Genomic DNA, 22334 nt, shown 5'->3' with positions numbered 1-22334 from the left:
TGAGATTACATTGCTGGGTGAGCTGAACAGTTGGTTTTTTGTTTTGTTTAAGACAAAGTTTCGCTTTCATTGCCCAGGCTGGAGTGCAATGGTGTGATCTTGGCTCACTGCAACCTCTCCCTGGGTTAAAGCAATTCTGCCTCAGCCTCCCAAGTAGCTGGGATTACAGGCATGTGCCGCCACCACACCCAGCTAATGTTTTGTACACCATGTTGGCCAGACCAGTCTCAAATTCCTGGCCTCAGGTAATCCACCTGCCTCAGCCTCCCAAAGTGCTGTGATTACAGGCGTGAGCCACCCCACCTGGCCAACAGTTTTAAATTGAAGGACAGTGAAGGCTGTTGTCTCCGCCTGCTATGATGTACCAGGAACCTCGAGTGCCTCTGTCCTCTCTGTTCTCAGACTGCTCCTGGTCCACATGGAGGGAAATGTAGTGCCAGGTCTTTTAGAAAGTGGACAGTTTCCTTAAAGCCTGAGGCAAGTGCCCAGCCACTTTGTCTCCAGAGGGAACAGCACTGTCCTCCCACAACGCTCCCTGAGTGGGCTGGGAAGTAGGGCTGCCCTGTGGGAGCGCAAGAGGGAGTTTCTTCAGCTCATTTCAGTTGCTGTCCACCCTGCATTTCGTTTAGGGAACTCACAATTTAATACTGTTTCCAGGATGTAGGCCCAGGTCTGCAGGTCTGGCCTTATGCAACCTGCAGCCTTAACTTCCCAGAGCACAGGGACTGTGAGAGGAAACCCCAGCCATCCCCACCTCCAGGAGAGTGGTCCTCACCTCCGTCCAGTCCTTCACAAAGGACTCCCGGAGGCCTTTTCTGGACTCTGCCTACTCCAGGCCCAGTCGTTTGGCCATTTCTTTTACATCTGATGAGTGAATTTATAAAGCAACAAATCACAGTGATTCAGCACTGTCACCACTCACCTTTTCTTTGGATTCTTGTGATGTATTTAACCTCTCATGAGTCCAGTTTCTCCAGCATTCTCCCTTTTTCCTGTATTGGCCAACACTGGCTCCCGCGGGCTCTCTCCCAACCCCCAAATAGAGTGACAAGACAAATTTGGAAACAACTTTCTTTACGAGAATCTTGAGTTTCTAATGAGTCTGACCTGGAGTGGGCTAGACCAGTGCAAATACTCCAGGAGTGCAGGTGGGGGAGGTGAATGGCAGTGTGGGGAAGATGGGGGCATCGAGGGTGGCTGAGTGAGTGTCCTAATAATTCCTAGACCTATGGTCCCTTAGGAACCGTGTGGCCATCACACTGACCGTCTCGACCTATTGGGATGAATACTAAAAGGTGGCTGTTCTCTGTGTAGTCAAGGTCGGTGAATGGGAGTCTGGCCAGCACTGGTTGGGCCGGGAGGGATGCTATGACACCTGCCTGACTCTGCCCAGAAACAGAGGAGGACAACTGGAACCGGGGGTCTACTCTGGCTTGGAGAGTGATTCAGAGAAGGCCCTGAATGTCCCTCACTTTCCTCCCGAGGAGCTCTTCTGCCTGCCTCAGTGGCTACAGCAAGAGTATGAACTTTGGGGTTCAGGCCTGGCACTTGGGGTTCAGGCCCAGCACTACTCACTAGCTGTCACTTGGTCTCTCTGAGCCGCATTTCTGTTATGTAGGTGGAGGCCCCTTCCCACAGGATTGTGAGGAATAAAGACAGCACATGCTGAGGACCTGGCGCAGAGCAGACCCTTAGTAACAGGAGCTAATACTGGGATACAAACAGCCCAAGGTCTCCAAACCACCCAAAGAGCCCTCCCTGAGGGGAAAACAGTCTTGCTCTTCCTCTGCCATAGCCTTCCTCAGCAGAACACACCACCTGGGGGCTGCTGTGTCTTGTTTGCTTTTAAATTTTCAATAATTTGGTACCAGCTGTTACAGTATTTCTACCTCACTGCCAGGAAGCTGCCTTCCTCCCACTGCAACGCCACCTGTCAAAAGCAGAGAGCCTGTGCATGCCTTCTTTTTAGACAAAAATAGTTCTTAGATCACCTGTGGCCTTGCCAGCTCTGATGGAGATAATCTCAACCTGTTTCCTCACTTCCCCCTCCCAATCCCTTGCTCCAGGTTTCCATCCAGTATCTCTGCCTCCTCCAGATCTGGAGCTTCTTCCAGTCCTTGCCCAGCTTGGGCACCTGCTTCTCTGCAGAGATAGCCCCACCACGGGAAGGAGGCATAGGGGCTTCCCTGACATCAAGAGAAGACGACACAGGATCCAAGAGTGGAAGAGACTGTGGTTCCCCAAAGCTTCCCAGTGCACTTGAGGGTTCACACTCTGTCCCACCACATGGTAACACCCTGCCTGGGCAGTGGAGCCTTCACCTCTGCCCTCACCTCTTCCTTATTGTGATGGTCCCCAAAGGGCTGCATACAGAGATGGAGAGAATGACACTGCCCAGGTAACCCTCTCATATACACTGACCCCTTTCTTCCTTGCTGAAGACCTCAGCTAGCTCTGCCTTCTTCATTTTGTAGATGCAGCACAGCTGGTTCTTATAAGAGGTCAAACAGTAGACAACCTCTAGGCCTCTGTTTCCTTGTGTGTTAACCGGGTCATGGAGAGGAGCTGGATAAGCTGCTCTCTGCCATCCCCTCTAGCACCATTTGGTGACTTAACTTGGACAACAGCCACATATGGGAAATATTAAAAGTAAGCACAGCCACAGCAGCAGCTGCTGGGGCCTCTGGCTAGCCCAGGCCCTGGGAGAGCCAAGAGGGGGTCTCAGGCTGGCATCCTACCCTTCAGAGGGAGGCTCCTTTCCTGTTGCTGTTTCTGGTTCCAAGACACCTTCCCCAGGACCGTGAGTTTGAGGAGGGTTCAGGCATAATACAGGCAGCTCCCAATCTGCTCTAGAAGAGGGGAAGTTTCCATAGTGCAGAGACACTCCTTGCTACCAAGAAAAGGTGTCCGTGAGCCCTTCCTGACAGACGAGGAGATGTGCTGAGGCCTGTGTCCTGCAGCCACTGGCTTCCTGTCCCAGTGATGTGCTTCCACAGCTAGTAGAAGACTGGAGCCTGAGGGCCCTGAGCACACACCTATGTCAGGAGGCGCTGCACAGCCAGTCCAGGACCAGAGCCCGGGGTCCCTGAGCACACACCTACCCCAGAAGGGAGGTAGGGGCAGAGCAAGGGTTCAGCCCAGGAATGGAATGAAACTGCTGAGGGGGCTCCAGAGAGAAGCCCGCCCACCTGCTAGACTCCCTCTGGTGTTCCTGTAATGTTCCAGCTCCCCAGCTCTTCCTGATAAGGGAGACTTGGTTTCCTCAGGGAAGAGATGGGGGAAGAGTGGGCCTGGGAGGGAGGCTGGCATGACAGTCGGGACCCCATTCTCACCAGCTCCAGTTGCCTCTCGGACTCAACATTCATGAAGCATCTACTCTGTGCCAGGTACAGCACTAGGCTTTTTCACAAGCACTGCCTCATCCTCACAGCAACCCCAGGAAGAGGGCATTACCACCCACATTTTATAGGCCAGGAAGCTGAGCTCTAGCAAGGTGAAGGGACTTGCTCGAGCTGGCTCACATGAGTTATTAGCAGGGCTGGGACTTGAATCCAGACTCTGGGGTCACTGCCCCATGCTCTATGCCTGTGCTGTGTCTCCTCCCTCCTCTGCCGTGCCTAGAGAAGCAGGAGTCCCAGCTGGGCTCTAGGGACAAAATGACTTAGGTCAGGTCCCTCCAGTGCATTTGGTAGGCTGACCCCTCTGTAACGCACCATCTGCTGGCCCAGCATTAAGAGGTCTGTTCCCTGGGCTACCCAGTCAGGTGGCCTCCAGCTGGCCTCTGGGAGCAGAGTCAGGGTATAGCTTCCAGGGACAGGAAGCCAAGGCTATGCTTTCTGAGGTGTCGCTGGCAGCAGCAGCCCTGTCCTTCCCAAGTCCTGCTTCAAAGCTGCTCAGGTTTGGTTGGGAGGGGAAAGAGGAAGAGTAACAGCCAGAAGGATGGAGCCACGAGCAGAACAGACTGGAGCAGCACGGATGTAGCAGAGTTCCAGCTATTCACCTCAGTTCTGCTGTGGGCAGAGAGGCTGGGCTGGCTTAAAGCTAACATCCTTAGTTCACTTCCTTCGAGTAACCAGTCAGTTCAAAGTGGAGGAAAAAACAGGGCACTCAGATGGATCTCAGGGCAGGGAGGAAGAGTCAGAGACCCACCTGGGCTTGAATCACCATGTGGGTCAGTTTCTTCATCTGCAGCATGGCTCATGTTGGAATCCATGGCTATACAAAGTTCTTCCAGTTCCAAAAGCCCATGAACTTGGACTTCTCACAGAGTTCAAGTATTTGGACCTGAGACTCCAAGCAGGTCACCCAAAGATTCAGAACTTAGAAGCTCCCCTAATACTCAGCCTTGCCCACCACACCTTGAGCCTGAAAAAGGAAGGAAGGAGAGGAAAGTCCAGAGGGTGCAGATTTCTTCAGTGGGGAAAGAGGATCTGGGGCAGGTATCTGGACCCCTTAGAAGCAAGGGGCTGTGGGACTGATCTGGAAGCCTCCCCCAGGGGTCTGTGACAATGGGGCCAGGCTAAACCTACTGGGCAGGAACAGCTGACCACTATGGGGCCCACCCAGTCCAGCTGCTGTCCACTCAAGTAGTGGCAGGTGGCAGGTCACACCCAGGCCTCTCTCCTCTTCCCCTCCCTTCAGAGCTACCATTGTGTCAGGCCAGCCTGGTGCGGTCTGAGCTCCTGCCCTTCCACCCCTTGTCCTATACTCCTCTTCTCCCATGACTTGGAGGCAGCAGACGATCCTGTCCCCTTCCTGGCCCCTTGCCCATCACTCTCTCCTCAAGGTAGATGGCTCTGCCATCCCTGTCTTCCACTTCTCAGCAGCCTTGCTCCCCCATCAACACTATTGTCTGGGCTGGTACAAGAGGAGGAGAGCAGCCAAAACAGAAAGCAGCTGGTCCAGCCTCCAGGTTGGAGCTGCTGTGTGTGGATGGAGGTGTGAGGGAGGAGGGGCTCCAGATGAAGCAAAAGGATGGATCTGTGGGGGCGGCACCCCTCTTCTTGATAGCTCACTCGTCCATCCTCCACCCAACACTACTGTGCAGCAGAGGGTGGCGGGGTGAAGGAGCATCGAGAAGAGGAAGGGCCTCACTTGGAGCTGGGGGCTGAGTGGTCTGAGTGGAGGAAGGTGGTGGTGGTGTAGTTCTGGAAGAGAGGCTGCAGGAACATGCCAATGGTGCCAAAGACACAAACAAAGACAAAGATCCAGAGGAAGAGGCGGTCGATCACCATGGCGACGTACTTCCAGTCCTCCCTTACCTGGATGAAGGAGACGGAGGAGGCCCAGGTCACATGATGCAGGATGGGAGGCAAACATGTATAAACAGGTCCCACCACGCAGACACACACAGCACTCCTCTCCTGCCGTGATCCCAGAATGACCTTGCTGAAGCATGGCTCTGATCTTAGTAAAAGCCTCCCGTGGCCCCACTGCCTTCAGGGCCCATGCAAACTCCCAAGTCTGGAATCAAGACCCACCCATGACAAATACGAGCCTATCTCCTCCTTCTCCCACCCCATAACATAGCCCTACCAAACCCCAGTGTGTCTTCCCAGGTCTCTGTGTCTTTGGGTTTCTTTTATGTCTGGAAATCCCGAGCTCCCTTTCTCTACCTGGTATACTCCTACATATCCTTCAAAGCCCAAATCAAACATCACCTCTGAAGGCTGCCTTGACCCCCAGATCATCATGAACTATTGGCTACTCTGGGTTCCCTCTGCACTGTGTACATGTCTCCATCACAGTATATTTACTGTACTGTATTGTTTCAATTTGCATGCCTGTCTCCCTACTAAGCTACAAGTCCCCAAACAACAAGGACCCCGATTCATCTTTGTCATCTCAGCATCTGGAACACAGAGTGTTGAGTAAATGGCTGATGCTTTAGTGAGTAAATGGCTGTCTCAGCCGGCCTGGCTCCTTTTATGATCACACAATGAGCCCCATCCAACCACACCACAGTCCCCAGAGGGTGAGGACCAGGTCCCAGATGTGAACAAATCAGTCAAAAAGGTAATCCTGTCTGTGGGTTTGAGAGCCAGTCACAAGGCTTGCACAAAGGGCCAGCGTCTCCTCAGAGCTGCTCCATTCCTGCCTGAGTCTGGGCCTTTGTGCACGTGTTCATCTGGAGCCCGGCCAGCTCAGGGTGGGGAGACAGCCACTGAACATCTTTATTTAGTCAGCAGCTGAAGAACTCATTCGCGTAGCAACTGTGCCTGTTATATACCTGGCACCATGCTACACACTGGGGATGCAAACGAACAACAGAAACACATCCAGTGGTTTCCAGTCTACTGAGGGAGGCGGAGCAAAAATAAGCACAAATTTAAAAATTCCACACTGGCAAACAAAGGACTGAGATAAAGAAGAGGAGAACGTATCATTTGGAGTGTGGTCTGGGAATGCCTTTTTGAGGAGGTGAGATTTAAACCAAGGTCTGATGAGTGAGAGAGAACCAGCTGCATGAGGAAAAAGTTGAATAAAGAAACAATTAGACAAACCCAAACGGAGGGACATTCAGCCCGCCTGGACCCTTTACAAATGTTTATGCCATGAAAGACAAAGGTGAGGAACTGTTCCAGATTTCCAGAAGTTGATGACCGAACCTGGGTTATGCAAGAGAGTGTCCCTGTTAGGAGAGACACACTAAATTATTTGGGATAAAGGGTCACAGTGTCTACAATTTACTCTCAAATAGTAGAGTGAAAGTTAATAATTGTAATAATTTTTTAAAGGAAAAAAACAGGGCATCTCAGGCAGAGGGGCCGATGCATGCAAAGGTCCTGAGGCCACAAAAGAGCTTGGTTTGCTTAAGATAAGCCAGGCCGGGCGCAGTGGCTCATGCCTGTAATCCCTCCACTTTGGGAGGCTGAGGCAGGTGGATCACCTGAGGTCAGGGGTTTGAGACCAGCCTGACCAACATGGTAAAACCCGTCTCTACTAAAAATACAAAAAAATTAGCTGGGCGTGGTGGCGGGAACCTGTAATGCCAGCTACTCTGGAGGCTGAGGCAGGAGAATCGCTTGAACCCAGGAGACAGAGGTTGCAGTGAGCCGAGGTCATACGATTGCACTCCAGCCTGGGCAATAAAAGCAAAACTTTGTATCAATAAAATAAATAAATAAATATATAAATAAAAGATAAGTCAGTGACCAGTGACCTGGGCAAGGAGGGAAAGGCATGAGCTGAGAGGGAGACATTGTTTGGATGCAGGAGCACAGGAGCTGAAACAGGGAGACTATTAGGAGACTCTTGCCCTAGACCAGGCAAGAGCTGATGATGTCCTAGAACCAGGGTGTTAGCATGGAGATGCTGAAAAGTGGATGAAGCCGAGAATTACTTTGGGGTTGTGACAGGACAAGACTTCTGATGACTTGGACAGAGAGGGAGGTGAGAAAGGACAGGGTCAAGGATCACTCCGAGTTTTCAGTCTGAGCCATTGAGTGAATGGTGATGCCATGTACTAAAGACTGGTGGAGGAGCAAGTTGGTGGTTAGGATGTAGACCAAATACTCAGTTTTGAGCATGTTGAATTTGAGGTGCCTGTGAAGCATCCAAGTAGGTCACCGCATCCTCCGCACCTAGCTCAATAAATGCACAATACATGCGTGACTGCAGCAGGAGAGGTGGAGGCGGTAACCGCAGCCTGCTGAGTCCCTGAATCCCAGCATCTCCACTTGGCCTCAGCTGGCTCTAAGGTTCCCACCCCGTCTCCTCTAGTGTTTGCCTCCCTCTTCTTCCATCAAGATTGTAAGATGCTCCCTGGCCCAAGCTTCAGCTCCAACCCATCTCCTGCTGTCCAGGGAAACAGATCTCTGAGGCCCACACTGCAGTGCCCTTCCTCATCCCCCAGCCAAAATGGCAGCTGGCCCAGAGGAAACCTGGCCAGTCACCATGGCAACAGCTGAGTCTCAGCCTGGAACCAGCCAGGTAGCCAGAGACTGACCACAAGGTGGGTCTGGCCCCTGCCCAAAGTGCGGGGGGCGAGGGTGGATGTCAACCTATCATATCTCCCCTCAACTCTTGATTCAGTCTCAAGGAAGCTCTCAGGGAACCCTGTAGAAGAAGCCAAAACCCGGGTGTGCAGAAAGCCCGGGGAAGGGGCCACGAGCCCTCTCCTTCACCCACCCCAATCTCCATAAATATTTCAGGAGGCCATCCCCTGGGACTCAGAAGAGCAGGGCTATTGATTTGGGACTCCATCCTCTCCGCCACAAGCAGGCTCCTGGAATCTCTAACCCTGCCACCAACGCCACCCCTCCCCCAACACACACAATTCCTACTGTCCTCAATTTTACCCCCTCCTGCCCTGGGGTGCACAGAGGACTCATCTCCACTGGTGCTAAGAACTGCAGGTTAACAACTTGGATGTGGGCATGCAAGCAGCAGGGAGGTACTCTCGGGGTCACGGCCACAGGCTGGCTGCCAACCCTAAAGGGCCTCCTCATGTTTCAGGCCTCCCTACCCATATAACGATGCCCAGCTCAGGCATTTTGCCCTGGGTGCTAGCTCTCAGGAAGCAGCAAGGTCATCCTCCACCAACCCCAATTTAGGCCGCACCATCTCCCGGAAGCCAACCCAGAAGGGCCCTAGCCAACGCCCAGACCTGCAACACAGGCCTGACTCACATTTCTGTCTCCTACACTCCTACTAGGTCTGCATGTCTACAGAACGCCGCTGCTTTCCAGACACCCGGGCCCTGGCAGACCCCGTATCTCACGCCTGGGGTCCCAGCCTGCGGCACTCACGCTCTGGTCGTCGTCCTCGCTCCGCATGTGGTCTGCGATGAAGCGCACGCCGTCCACCGCCTCCCGGAGGCCACAGCCACACGGCTCCCCTGAGCGCCCCGGGCCCGCCACCGGTGCAGACTCAGCCCCGAAGGCCCCAGCCAAGCCCTGCACGGATGCGCGGTTGACGAAGCACGTGCAGGAGTCGGCCCCAGGGGCTTCGCGGAAGAGGAGGGCTCCGGCGCCCTCGCGCTCACGCTGACGTCGCCGCAGGCGCAGGCGCTGGCGGGCGCAATGGTGGCGTGGCTGCTGCATGAAGAGCAGCGCGGGCAGCTTCTCCAGGAAGACAACCTTCACCCAGGGCGCCATGGTGTGCGTGGTGGGCGAGCGGTGGTGCACGTTGAGCACACACACGCTGGTGACGATGGAGAAGGTGACAAGCACCATGGTGAACATGAGGTACTTGCCGACGAGCGGCACGTCGAGGGAGGTGGGAGGCACGATCTTGGAGATGAGCAGCAGGAAGACCGTGAGCGCCAGCAGCACTGAGATGCACAACGTCATCTTCTCGCCGCAGTCGGATGGCAGGTAGAAGACAAGGATGGCTAGTGAGGTGATGAGCACACAGGGGATGATGAGGTTGATGGTGTAGAAGAGCGGCTTGCGGCGAATGATAAAGTCATACGTGATGTCCACGTACGTGGAGTCGTCGGGGTTCTCGTTGCGCCGGCCCGGCAGCGCCACGATGTCCCACTCACCACTAGGTGTGAAGTCGTCCAGGCTGGCCACGTCACTCTTCAGCACCAGGTCGATCTCCGTGCGGTCGTAGGTCCACGAACGGAACTTCATGGTGCAGTTCTGCTGGTCAAATGGGAAGTGCTTTACTTCAATCTTGCATGCGCTCTTGTAGATGGCAGGTGGCAACCAGAAGATGCTGCCGTCATAGGAGACCACGGCATTGGAATAGAAGGAGACCTCGTACATGCCGTCAGCACTGCCAAAGGAAGGGCACAGTCAGCCCTGGCCTAAGCGTTCCTTCCTCCCTACCCATCAACCCAGCCCCTAGTTGGAGGAGAGCAAAACCAGAGGGAGACATGGGGAGGGGACACCTAGGTCTGAGAGTAACCATCCAGGAGTATAGAGAGATGGAGCAGGAATTGAGCAAGAAGAGGATGTGGGAGGGGGTGGTTAGTAACTAGAAGAAATGTCCTGGTCAGAAGGCCTGTGTAATACCTCGCAGGTAGAAAGGAGTGGTGGGTGGAGGGAGGGGACACGTCTGCTACTTGTCACATATTGTATAAGCTGGTTGATCTTCATGAGGGTAGAGAAGTTGGGGGAGCCAGGAGGCCAGTGTGAGGAGCCCCAAGCAATGGAAGGGGACAGGGCATGGTCCCATCAGTTGAGGAAGGTGGCTTTGTACCTTAGAGATGAGATGGATTATTGCAGGAGACAGGATAGAACCTGGAGGAGAAACTGGGACATTAAAGTTCTTTGATCCTTCCCAGGCTTCCAGGAAAGCCTGTTCCTGAATCAGTTGAGGCACTGGGGGCTGTCAATACTTGTTTGTATCCCCACCACATCATCAAATACATACTGGGAGTCCTAACTGGCTGGGAGTGGGCTGGTCACTGCCCAGGTCACCTTGGCTGTCCACACTGTACCTCACTGGTCTGGGTCTGTCTGTCTAGGTAGTGACTGCATATCTATTATAAGTCCCTCCCCTCCCACAGCATAAGTTAATTTCTCTTATCTTCCCCATAACCCCTTCCCTCCCTGAGCCCTCCAGTGGTCTCCCCCAACCTTGCCATTGCTCCTACTTGTTGTACAGGACCACATCTGGGAGCCAGATGTGTTTGGAAGGGAGCCGAACTTTCTTCATATTGTCAAACTCTTCAGGTTTCCAGGTGAGGCGATAATCTTCCCACTCCTGGGAAATGAGAGAAGGAGGCAGTACCAACTTCTGCCCTGGGAGGGGCTCAAGGTTAAGGAAATGAACTAGAGGGGGCCCATATGGCTTGAGGGAGCTTTTAAAAGCCAGCCTCTTCCCCACAGTGACTTCTCTGCCCATCAAGTGTAGCTCATACGGTACTGTCTTATTTAATTTGCACAGCTAGGCCAAAGTACAGTATTTGAATCTACATTTACAAATGAGAAGATGAATCTTGGAGAGTTTAATATGTTTAAAGTCACAAAGCTGGTGAGTGCCACAATTTAAATCCAATTATTTAGGACTCCAAACTCTATACCTTTCTGCCTCTTTTGAGAGATTAAGAAAGAAAAAAGCACATGGGGGAAAAGGAAGAGACAGAAGGCCAGGAGTGTGGGTAGAAGAGAGCACTTATGCTTACCTGGGTCAGCCAGACATTGGTGGTCATGATCTGCTCCCGCTCATGCTGCAGGGAGGAAGAGAGGCTGCCGAGAAGGCCCCTCAGCCTGTGGGCTCACTGCCACCACCCAGGGTCCCTCTCACACCTCCCCAAGCCTTGGAAACACCAGAGGAGGAAGCACACAAGCATTAACACATTTTGGCGGGGCTGACTTCAGTAGCTGGGCAGAGAGTCTGGGACCTCCACTCACCACACTGATGAGCTGGGCCAGTGATACCATGAGCTGTACTGTGACCAGCTCAGAGCCATTGGTGGCTGGGCGGATAAGCTTGTTGTAGCGGGAAGGATCCAGGAGATGTTCCACCAGCCGCTCCTCTGTGTCTGTACCCCACACGCCTGGGCAGGGGAAAGGCAGGAAGAAAGTAAGCAGGCAAGGAGAACCCATCCAACATCCCACCCTCCCCAGGCAAATGGGACAATCCAGGCCCAACCAGTATCTGCCTACATCCCTAAGGATACTGCAAAATGCTTAGATTACCCCCAGGGAGGCCCCAGATTAACTTCTTCGTAGAAAAGCCCCTCTCTGAGACCACTGACCAAGGAGTCCAGACAGCCCCACAGAGATGCCTTGAGACTAAGAACCCACTCTGCAAGGATTCGTGGAGACCAGCTCTTCCCCCAAAGTCTCAGAGGGCAGTTTGAGATTTCTGCTTCCGTGGTTTCCCCAGCAAATACCTATGACTCAAGGGAGGTTTTGCAGGGCGGTGAAAGGGAACAGTTATTTGTCCCAGTTATTTGTGTCCCACAGCACACACCCTTTCTCCTGCTGATTGAGAAGGAGAAAGCATATGTGTGTTGGGACACAAATAACTGTTTCCGTTCACCATTTACATGTGCAAATGGCATTATGTACCTCACATAATGACACGTGACTGTGGTCACGACGCCATCCTCCCCTCTCCCTAAAGGCACTGAGTTGGAGTGGAATAGCTGGGCTGCCTAAGCTGTGGGTCAGGCATATATCTAGCCCCAAGTTTCACACACACAGCAGCCCACCCCCAGAGGTGGCCTGTAGGTGTGGAAAGCTCATTCGGTTGTGCATTCCTTTTGTGCCTGCCCCTCCCCACAGTGCACCTCCCTCTGCAACTCTGCACGAACACACCCCTTCCCATCCCCTCAGAGAGTTCCTTCCTAGTCCTCAGCCTGGCAGAGCTTCTTCCCTTCCAAGTCTCCTGTTCCACCTACAATAGGGTTGAAAAGTCCGTTCCCTTCTCTCCCCTTCTCTGCCCCTGTGGGGTGACGAGAATCTGGAGCCCAATGTGGGGGATGGGAAACGATGGGGAGCCCAGGGAGGGGTGCTGGACCAGGTACCTTTCTTGAGATAATGTTTCACAAAAAGTCAGATGGCATCTTAGCGCCCTCAGAGCCGGCCCTCCTGCCACCCCAGAACACCTGGGGAGATCCCCTGCCTCCTTGCTCTCTGTGCCTGCATCACCCCTACCACCGCTGGCCAGGTTTCCATCTCTTTTTTGCTTCACTTACTCCTTCGAGTATTGTCTCCTTCCCAGTCCAGCCTCCCAGGTGCTCTCTGCAGTCCCGGGGTCTCTCCCCTAACCCCCAGCAGACTCCCCCACCTCTAGGGAATCCCTTCTTCCACCTTCCGGCCTAGCAGAGGTGAGTCAGAGCACGCCGAGTCTTGGGCCGTTGGCTGGGGTAGGAGAACCTGGCCAGTGCCCGTTTTTCCCTTACCTGAGCACAGCCGGAGGAGGCCGAAGCCAAGGAGCAGCGCCACGGGGCCGCAGCGCCGGGCCATGCCGCGGGCATAGCTCGCTACCTCGCCTACACCGGCTGGAGCGCGCCGCCGGAGGGAGGGCCGCGGGCGGGGCGCTGTCCGTGGTGCTGAAGCCGCGCCCGCCTGGAGCTGGGCCCAGGTGGTGCCGGGCGCCGCGGTGGTTCCTGGGGCTCAGGGAGCCGGCTGCGAGGAGAAACCAGCTTCTCGCCTATCCCGGCCTGAGCAGGCGGAGGCTTTTCCGGCTGCTCTTCCAGGGAATACAATTGGGACGGTGAGGGGGAGGAGTCTGCGCCCCGGAGGCGGAAACGCTGGTTCCCAGAAAAAAAAGGGGGGGTCCCTGGGTGGGATAGTGTTCGATTGGTTCTGCCCGGGTAGGGTGTACGTGAGGTAGAAGAAGGGCTGTCCCTCCACGGCACGGTGGAGTTCTGAAGTCCTAAAGTTGGGGCAGGACCTGGAGCGTGGTCGGAGAAGGGACGCGAGACCCGCCGGGAAGCAGCAGCAGGAGTAAGACAAGTGGGTCAGGGCCTGCTTAGTACTGAGGGCCAGAGGGCCAGAACGAGGGTCGGGAGACAGGAGGAGTTTTCGGGGTTTTTGCCCTTCTTTTTTCTCTTACCAAACCCAAATGATCCTGCTCCCCAGGTAGGCTGAGGATACAGCAGAGAAAATGCGTTTAGGCCCTTAAAGAGATAGGGGGCTGTGGGTTTGCTATTTTTAAGAAAGCAAACAGCTTTGGAGTCTTGGAACAGCATCCCCTCACTTGTCGCCTTCTCTACTTCCCTGAAGTCCCTAAAAGGCTAAGCTTCCTGCCCACCCACTGAGGGTCTACCTGAGGAGGTCTAGACTTGCCTGCAAAGAAGGTAGCCTTGAGGGTAAGAGTGGAAAGACAAGTAGCCCCTATTCATCGGCCTTCCTCACCCCCTTCTCTTGACTCTAGCTGTTGGCTTCTGTGTGACTAGGGAGATCAGAGACCACTCACAGAGGCCTGACCAAGAGAGAAGCTAACACAAAGGAGACCAAGGATGAGAACCTGAACTCCTAGCCCCTCTTTTTCCTTCAGTGGGTTTGTTGTCACTTTCAACCAAAAGATTCCTGACTAACGCAGACTTATCATACAGCAAGGCTCTGTCCTGTTCTGTCCCTGCTTACTTCAACCTCATCTGGGTCACTCCACCCGCAGCTCCACATTCTAACTACTGGCAAGGTCTTCAGGATCCTTGAACATTTTATCCGTGCCATCCCCCACACTTCAGGGACTTAAATGCATAGCTCTCTTTGGCTTTGTTATAACCCATGTTCCCCCTAATCACCTTCTACTTAACTTTGAGCATTTGGCGGGAATGTCAGTTCCTCAAGGAAGCTGTGCTTGACCAAGAACTAGATCAGATACCTTGTTATATGTTTCCAGAGCATGTCCAATGAATAAATGAATCCACCTGAGGCAGTGGCTGCCTCTCTAGATTATGAATCAACACAGTGCCTGAGGGCTCAACAGGTAAGGAAAAGGGCTAGTACTGGACTGACACTTCTTAATGTGTAGGGAAAATTCCTCTCTAAAAGCTCAGCTAGGGGCCAGGAGAGGTGACTCAAGCCCATAATCTCAGCACTTTCTAAGGCTGAGGCAGAAGGATCACTTGAGCACAGGCATTTGAAACCAGCCTGGGCAACATAATGGGATCATGTGTGTACAAAAAGTTTAAAAATTAGTCGGGCATGATGGTGTGTGCCTATAGTCCCAGCTACTCAAGAAGCTGAGGTAGGAGGATCACTTAAACCAGGGAGGTCGGGGCTGCAGGTTGGGGTGTGATGGCGCCACTGCACTCCAGCCTGGGCAATGAAGCAAGACCCCATTTCAAAAACTAAACAAATAAATAAATAAAAGCTCAGCTAAAAACAATGTATTTACCATGTCCCCAGGTTGTGGAATTAAGGGAAGAAGCAGAAAAGTTCTAGAAGAGGACTGGAGGAGGACTACAGACCAAATGATGCACATGGAAATGGGCGTAAATCTGCACCACTTGCTCTGGGACATGTGCATGTGTAAACGCACAATCATCTCTTAAAAATTAAAGAAATCTTGGAACAAAGAAAAGGACTGAAGAAAAACCTTAAGGAAAAGGGAAGGAATGTGTGTGTAGTCTCTCTGCTTAAGGAAAAGATAGAGGGTGGGAAGAAGATCTTCCAACAATTTAGATCAACATTTGTTAGGTATATGTAGTTTCCCAGGAAACCACGTGTGTTTTGGACCATATGTGTTGAGAATGCAGTGATCAAAAAGACTTAGTCCCAGCTATTAAGGAGATCACAGTTTGGCAGCAAATTATTATAGAATGTGGTGGCTGTTCTAACAGACATATAAAGAAAGTGCTATGGAAGCACAGAGGAAGAGGTTAATAGTGCCTAAGAACCTACAAGGGATGAAGATGAAAATTGAGATTTGAAAGGTGAGAAAGTCATTAAGACAAGGATGACTTAAAGGTATTCCAAACTCCTGAGATACAGGGAGTTTTGGTGGATGCAGAATGATTGAGGAAGGCTGTGAAAGTCTTCTCTTACAAAAATCTCTTTCTGTAATGGTTGCTTGTTTATGGGATGACAAACTGGGGGGTTATTTGCTTGCTTAAAGCCTCTGGCTTTTCCTGATGCAACTTCCAGGCCAGTCTACCTTCTCTTCTCAAATCCCCCAGCTTTTGCTTCAAGTTTACTTCCAGCCTGGCAAGGAGTGAGTCTTCTGAGCACAACCACTCCATGTCTAAGCAGGGCTGAAACACCCTCCTTCCTCATCTCTGCCACACATACTCCTTCCATACCCACCAAGAAGAAAGGCAGCCAGGAAGAGTGGACAGGTCCAGAACCACAGAGGGTGATGAACAGACGTAGAAGTATCAATCCTGAGGCTAAATAATAATTGGGCAAAGTTTTGGTGAGACATTCCCATTGTCTCTGATGATAAGGAATGTTTTCTCTTGAAAGGCTTAAAATTGGTGGAAAGCGGTGGCTCACGCCTGTAATCCCAGCACTTTGGGAGGCTGAGGCAGGTGGATGGACTGAGCTCAAGAGTTCAAGATCAGCATGGGCAACATGGTGAAACCCTGTTTCTACAAAAAAATTAAAACAATTAGCCAGGTGTGGTGGCATGTGCCTGTAGTCCCAGCTACTTGGGAGGCTGAAGAGGGAGGATATTTGTGAGCCCTGGAGGTGGAGGTGATTGCAGTGAGCCGAGATTGTGTCACCGAAACCAGCCTGGGCAACAGAGCCAGACCTTGTCTCAAAAAAAAAAAAAAGGTGGAAAAAAAGGCTTAAAATCAATGCTATTGTCCTTTATTTAAGGTGTTTTAGACTGAGTATGGTAGCTCACGCCTGTAATCTTGGCACTTAGGGGGCCGAGGCAGATCACCTGAGGTCAAGAATTCAAGACCAGCCTGGCCAACATTGTAAAACCTCTACTGAAAAATACAAAAATTAGCCTGGTGTGGTGGCGCACACCTGTAATCCCAGACACTCGGGAGGCTGAGGCAGGAAGAACTGCTTGAACCTGGGAGGCAGAGGTTGCAGTGAGCCAAGACTGCACCACTGCACTCCCAGCCTGGGCAACAGAATTAAACTCTGTCTCAAAAAAAAAAAAAAAAAAAGATGTTTTAAATTTTAAAATTTTTATTACAAAAGTAATACATGTATTCATGAATACCAATTGGAAAACAAGTTAGCAAAACATAGTAAGTACAAAATGGATTCATACTCCTACCTCCCAGGAAAAAAATCAGTGTTAGCAATATTTCACACACACACACCCCTCCAAATTTATCTATATGTACTTAGATATAACATTCATACAGCAAAGTATATAAAGTATATAGCTAATTTTTCACAACATAAACACAGCCATATAGCCACCATTTAGATTTTTTTTTTTTTTTTTTTAAGGAACACACATAACTAATATCCAGAAGTCCCCACGATGACCCTTCCAGTAGTTCTTCTCTCTTCTTCAAAAGTAACACCTTGGGGCTGGGCGCGGTGGCTTACACCTGTAATCTCAGCACTTTGGGAGGCTGAGGCCGGTGGATCACAAGGTCAGGAGATCGAGACCATCCTGGCTAACACAGTGAAACCCTGTCTCTACTAAAAATACAAAAAAATTAGCTGGGCGTAGTGGTAGGCACCTGTAGTCCCAGCTACTCAGGAGGCTGAGGCAGGAGAACGGCGTTAACCCGGGAGGCGGAGCTTGCAGTGAGCCAAGATCGCACCACTGCACTCCAGCCTTGGCGACAGAGCAAGACTCCATCTCAAAAAAAAAAAAACAAAAACTAACATTTTGGGAGGAGGGAGGAATGGGGAGTGGTGACTACCTACCTGGAACTAGACAGTGGTAATGGTTATACAATTTGTGAATGCACTGAATGCCACTGAGTCATACACTTTAAAATACTTAAAGTAGCAGATTTTATGTGTATTTTACCACAATTTAAAAAAAATGACTGAAGGTAAAATAAATAACTACTGTCCTGTCTTCTAATAGCAGAGATCAACTTTGCCTGCGGAACTTTTTATAAATGGAATCATAATCTTTTGTGTGTGTGTGTGTGTGTGTGTGTGTGTGTGTGTGTGTGTTTGCGTTTGGTCTTGTTGCCCAGGCTGGAGTACAATGGCGTGATCTGGGCTCACTGCAACCTCTACCTCCTGGGTTCAAGCAATTCTCCTGCCTCAGCCTCCTGAGTAGCTGGGATTACAGGCATGTGCCACCACACCCAGGTAATTTTTTGTATTTTTAGTAGAGACAGGGTTTCACCATGTTGGTCAGGTTGGTCTCAAACTCCTGACATCAGATGATCCACCTGCCTCGGCCTTCCAAAGTGCTGGGATTACAGGTGTGAGCTATCGTGCCCGTTCTGTGTCTGTTTTTTTTAAAAAACATGTTAGTGAGAATCGTGAACACTGCTGAATATAGTTGTAGTTAATTCACCTTCATTGCTGTATGAATATACTATCATTTATCAATTTCACCACTGATGGATATTTTGGTTGTTTCCTATTTGGGCTATTGAAAAATAATACTGCTGTGAACACTCTTTTTCATACTTTTGATATACAAATATAGTCATGTACCATGTAATGGCTTCTCAGTCAACAACAGATTGCAATATACAAAGGTGGCCCCCATAAAATTGTAACACTGTATTTTTGCTGTACCTTTCCTGTGTTTAGATAGATACACGAATACATACTATTGTGTTTCAACTGCCTACAGTAATTGCAGGAATTCTGGTGGGCACGAGGGATGCAGCGACTGTATTCAGTAGAGTATAACATGCAGTATAGGTTTGTAGCCTAGGAGCTGTTAGACCCTATAGGCTAGGTGTGTAGGCTACACCATCTAGGTACACTCTATGACACTTACACAACAAAAAGCCACCGAGACACATTTCTCAGAATGTATCCCATCATTAACTGACACATGACTATATATACATTTCTGATGGGTACATAACTAAATCACATATTTTTGTTAATGGAGCACACTGTAATATAGCTTTGTAACCACCTTTCTTTTTTAATTTTTTTAAATCTTCAGCTCACTTCAGTCTAATCTTTTTTCATTTACTATTTCTCAAACAACTCTCCATACCAATAAGTATTTTTGATAACTATTTTTCACAGGTACATAGTGTTCCCTTTTAGGCAAATTTGTGCACATGCCTTTTCTTTCCAAGTGTAATTGCTGGGTTAAAGTTTTAATTGCTAAACTGACTTTCAGAAGCATTGATACTACCAGGCTATCAGGGTTACCCTGGGATCTCAGGCAATAGCACCAATGACCAACACCTCTACAACTCTTGCCTATGCTGAGCTCCCTCCTTGTCCCTTTCCCTCCTTTATTTTTTATTTATTTATTTATTTATTTATTTTGAGTCATAGAGTCTCACTGTCACCCAGGCTGGAGTGTAGTGGCACCATCTTGGCTCCTTGGCTCGCTGCAACGTCCGCCTCCTGCGTTCAAGTGTTTTTCGAGCCTCAGACTCCCGAGTAGCTGAGACTACAGGTACCCCGCCACCATGCCCGACTAATTGTTGTATTTTTAGTAGAGATGGGGTTTCACCACGTTGGCCAGGCTGGTCTCAAACTCCTGGCCTCATGTGATCTGCCCACCTCAGCTGCCTCCCACAGTGTTGGGATTACAGGCGTGAGCCACCATACCAACCCCCTTCTTAAATCATTTTCTTTGTTTTAGACCTTTCTTCCCAACCTCCTTCTACTTTAGGGCCTAGTTCTTTCAGAATGTTCTCCCATTCCACCTAAGAAACTCTTACTTTCAAATTCTTTTTTGGCAGTTAATCCTATTAATAATATCGCCCTTCAAGGCCCTTCCCCTTCTTGATCCCTATTATTGTGTTCATCATATTGTATTACTGTCAGTGAGATCTGGCTTCACTTCATCCATCACTGCGTGCTCCTAAGGGCTGGAGCAAGAATACAACAAAAGTAATGAGTAGGAGCTGTCATGTTAGGAGCCTCTCCTCTGTACCACAAATCATGTTCCCACAGGGGCCATCATCTTCTTTATCTCTGCATCCCCAGTGCCCTCTACAATTCCTGCAAAGACCAAGTGCTCAGGACATAATTTGTTGAGTCAATGACAGAATTCTATGCTCAGGGAGCAAGTCAAAGGAGGTTGCTCACTCTACTCCAAATATGGGCACCTGTAATGAATGATTTTTTGGAGAAAAAAAAAAATCCCTACAATCCATTTTCCACAGAACAGCCAGAGTGATCTTTTAAATTTGTTTTTGTTTTTGAGACGGAGTCTTCCTCTGTCACCCAGGCTGGGGTGCAGTGGCGCAATCTCGGCTCACTGCAAGCTCCGCCTCCCAGGTTAAGCCATTCTCCTGCCTCAGCCTCTGGAGTAGCTGGACTACAGGTGCCCGCCACCACGCCCGGCTAATTTTTTGTATTTTGTTTAAGAGACGGAATTTCACCGTGTCAGCCAGAAAGGTCTCGATCTCCTGACCTCGTTATCCACCCGCCTTGGCCTCCCAAAGCGCTGGGATTACAAGCGTAAGCCAACACAAGAGGCCATCTTTTAAATTTTTAAATCAGCTCATGCCACTTCCTGCTTAAAATCCTCCAGGGGTTTCCCATTGTGCTTTGAATAAAACCCAAACAATGTACTGTTGTCTCCATAATCTAGCCCCTGCTTTCTTCACTGGACTTACCTCCTACCCTTCTCTCCGTTCACTAGACACAAGCCATGCTGAGCCCCGATTTTTAAAAAAATGTTTGAGTTCTTACCACGGGCACTATTTTATGCACTTTACGTGTGTTCTTACATAATCCTCCTAACAAGTCGGTACTATTATGATCTCCATTTTACAGATGTGAAAACTGAGGCACAAACAAGCTAAGTAATTTCCCCACAGTCACATCATTAGTAGTTGGCAGAGCTGGGTTTCAAACCACTAAAAAAGGCAGAGTCGGGTACAAGGGCATGGACTTTGGAGACAGGCTTAGAAACTCTGTTTACAGGCTGTATCTTCTTGCAGAGTGACTCCTTTCCCCCAGTTGTAAATAGAGGTAAAAATACTTACCTTGCAATGTTGTTGGGAGATTTAAAAATATTTGTACCTGGGCACAGTGGCTCACATCTGTAATCCCAGCACTTTGGGAGGCCGAGATGGGCAGATCACTTGAGCCCAGGAGTTTGAGACCAGCCTGGACAACATACCAAGACCCCTTTCTACAAAAAAAATACAAAAATTAGCCAGCTGTGGTAGCACGCACCTGTAATCCCAGCTACTTGGGAGGCTGAGGTGGGAGGATAGCTTGAGGTCTCCTTGAGGAGGTCGAACCTGCAGTGAGCTGAGATTGTGCCCCTGCACTCCAGCCTGGGCGAGGTAGCAAGACCCTGTCTTAAAATATATATATATATTTATATAATCTTAAAATACATATATATATTTTAAGATTTGCAAAACACCTTCGCTCAGGAAATAATAAACAGGAATTCCTACCACAGCCTTTTATGCTTTCAGCTTGTACACACAGACACAAAGTCAACATGTAATGAACTGTTCAGGCTACCCAAACCAGACAAATGGCCCCAGGAAGACCAGGAGCAGACCGTAACCGTAATCATCTTTAAATATCCATACCCCAACTTGACCAAAGGAGGCCTCTGCAGAGGCAACTGAAGAGTCTTTCAGCAAAGGCTAGCTTATTTTAGTCCAAGTGGGAGAGAAAGCGGGCAATCCGGCCAGTGGTAGTGGTGTAAGGGCTGAGTTGGCCCAGCAGAAATGACCAGGCCTTACCACAGGCTAACAACACCTGCCCTTGGCAAACGAACGCCAGCTCGGGATTTCTGTAGCTTCAGCCAGCTTTGTCCTTTGCGATAGTGCCACCTAGCGAGAGTCCGGAGGCACTACCTACTCCGGCAACTGCCAGGACCACTGCGACAAGGTATTAGCCATTTAGGCCTACGAAGGGTAATGGGGTCCACCCGAGTCAGCACCCTTCCATGACTCCGTAGAGGAAGCCCATGCTGTCCTTCCCCCAACCTCGTCCAGACCCATGGGGTCTGAAAAGCGCGAAAGGCCAGATACTGACTAACACTTGTACATAACCGACAGTGACCTATTATCATTCCTCATTTTATGGTGTCCTCTAATCGAATCCCTCCCTGGAAATAGGAAAAACAGGCATCATCCTCATGAGAGCCATTGTACAGATGAGGAAACTGAGACTTGGCGGGAAAGTGGTTAACCCAAGGTCACAAAACGCCATCAGAGAAAGGGCTGGGACGAGAATCCCCGCCACTTGCATTCCGGTCCCCGGCTTCTACCCCGACCACACACCCCTCAGTATGAAGACGCCGCATGCCCACCCCCACGGGGAGCAGAGGCTCCGGTATCCTGCGCCGAAGACTAGCATGGGGGCGCAGGATAAAGACTGCACGGCGAAGACCGCACTTCTTTCTTCTCTGTCCATGGAGCGCCCGGCACGCTCGCCACGGCTCGGGGGCGGGGGAAGCGGGGCCCGAGGCAGGAAACAGCGTTCTGCGCGGGTAGCCCCTGGGAGCACGCGGCGCCGGGTCACGTGAGAGGGGAGCGCAGGCAAAGGGGCGCCGCGCGCAAGCACGCACGACGTACGCAAACACGCACAGAGGCGCTCACAGAGGCAAGCCCCAGACCCCGGGTCACATGTAGAGGGTGGCAGGCGAGAACCGGGGGGCGGGAAAGACGGAGAGATCACGTGGAGGAGGCTAGAGCAGGGAAGTCACGTGAGGGGGACGGAGGCGGGGCCGCCCAGAAGGAGGAGGAGGAGGAGGGGCGCGCGGCTTCCGGCGGCTGGGGGGGCCAGCGAGCGGAGGGGGGGGGCCTGTCCCGGAGGTGGCGGCGGCGCCATCTTGGCGAAGGGGGGATCAGGAAGTGCGGACCGCGGCGGCGGCGGCGGCGGCGGAGCCCGGAGCGGAGGCCGGAGGCTCCCGGCCCGCCGGCC

The 22334-nt window shown here is 51.1% G+C and overlaps 1 protein-coding gene across 3 annotated transcripts; it reads right to left on the bottom strand.

Annotated features, from left to right (window-relative positions):
- Nucleotides 1–909: 909 nt before the first annotated feature.
- On the bottom strand, nt 910–13121 carry CHRNB2 (cholinergic receptor nicotinic beta 2 subunit). 3 transcript variants are annotated; one of them, XM_017867476.1, is made up of 7 exons: nt 12806–13121; nt 11307–11452; nt 11078–11141; nt 10547–10656; nt 8751–9723; nt 5095–5261; nt 910–4365 (listed from the first exon to the last, which is right to left on the bottom strand). In XM_017867476.1, exons 1-7 carry the CDS (start codon nt 12878–12880, stop codon nt 4314–4316), a joined length of 1587 nt encoding a protein of 528 aa, XP_017722965.1. In that variant the 5' UTR covers nt 12881–13121; the 3' UTR covers nt 910–4313. The 3 variants fall into 3 exon arrangements, with proteins under 3 accessions (XP_017722965.1, XP_017722966.1, XP_017722968.1); XM_017867477.1 differs by having other exon boundaries at nt 11078–11122; XM_017867479.1 differs by having other exon boundaries at nt 910–5261.
- Between the last annotated feature and the right edge of the window lie 9213 nt (nt 13122–22334).

This window comes from Rhinopithecus bieti, unplaced genomic scaffold (assembly GCF_001698545.2).
Source record: "Rhinopithecus bieti isolate Rb0 unplaced genomic scaffold, ASM169854v2 scaffold_3041, whole genome shotgun sequence".
NCBI classification, from domain to species: Eukaryota; Metazoa; Chordata; class Mammalia; order Primates; family Cercopithecidae; genus Rhinopithecus; species Rhinopithecus bieti.
Note: the sequence above shows the minus strand (reverse complement) of the source record. Positions and strands in the feature narration are given on the sequence as shown.

What these genes read in the sequence shown, in the direction of transcription:
- CHRNB2 (XM_017867476.1), bottom strand. Translation starts at nt 12,880, where the DNA reads ATGCCCGCGGCATGGCCCGGCGCTGCGGCCCCGTGGCGCTGCTCCTTG. An exon ending in TGGCCCAGCTCATCAGTGTG is followed by an intron (nt 11,142 to 11,306) that starts GTGAGTGGAGGT and finishes CCTTCTCGGCAG; the next exon opens with CCTCTCTTCCTCCCTGCAGC. An exon ending in GCGAGGACGACGACCAGAGC is followed by an intron (nt 5,262 to 8,750) that starts GTGAGTGCCGCA and finishes TCCTTCATCCAG; the next exon opens with GTAAGGGAGGACTGGAAGTA.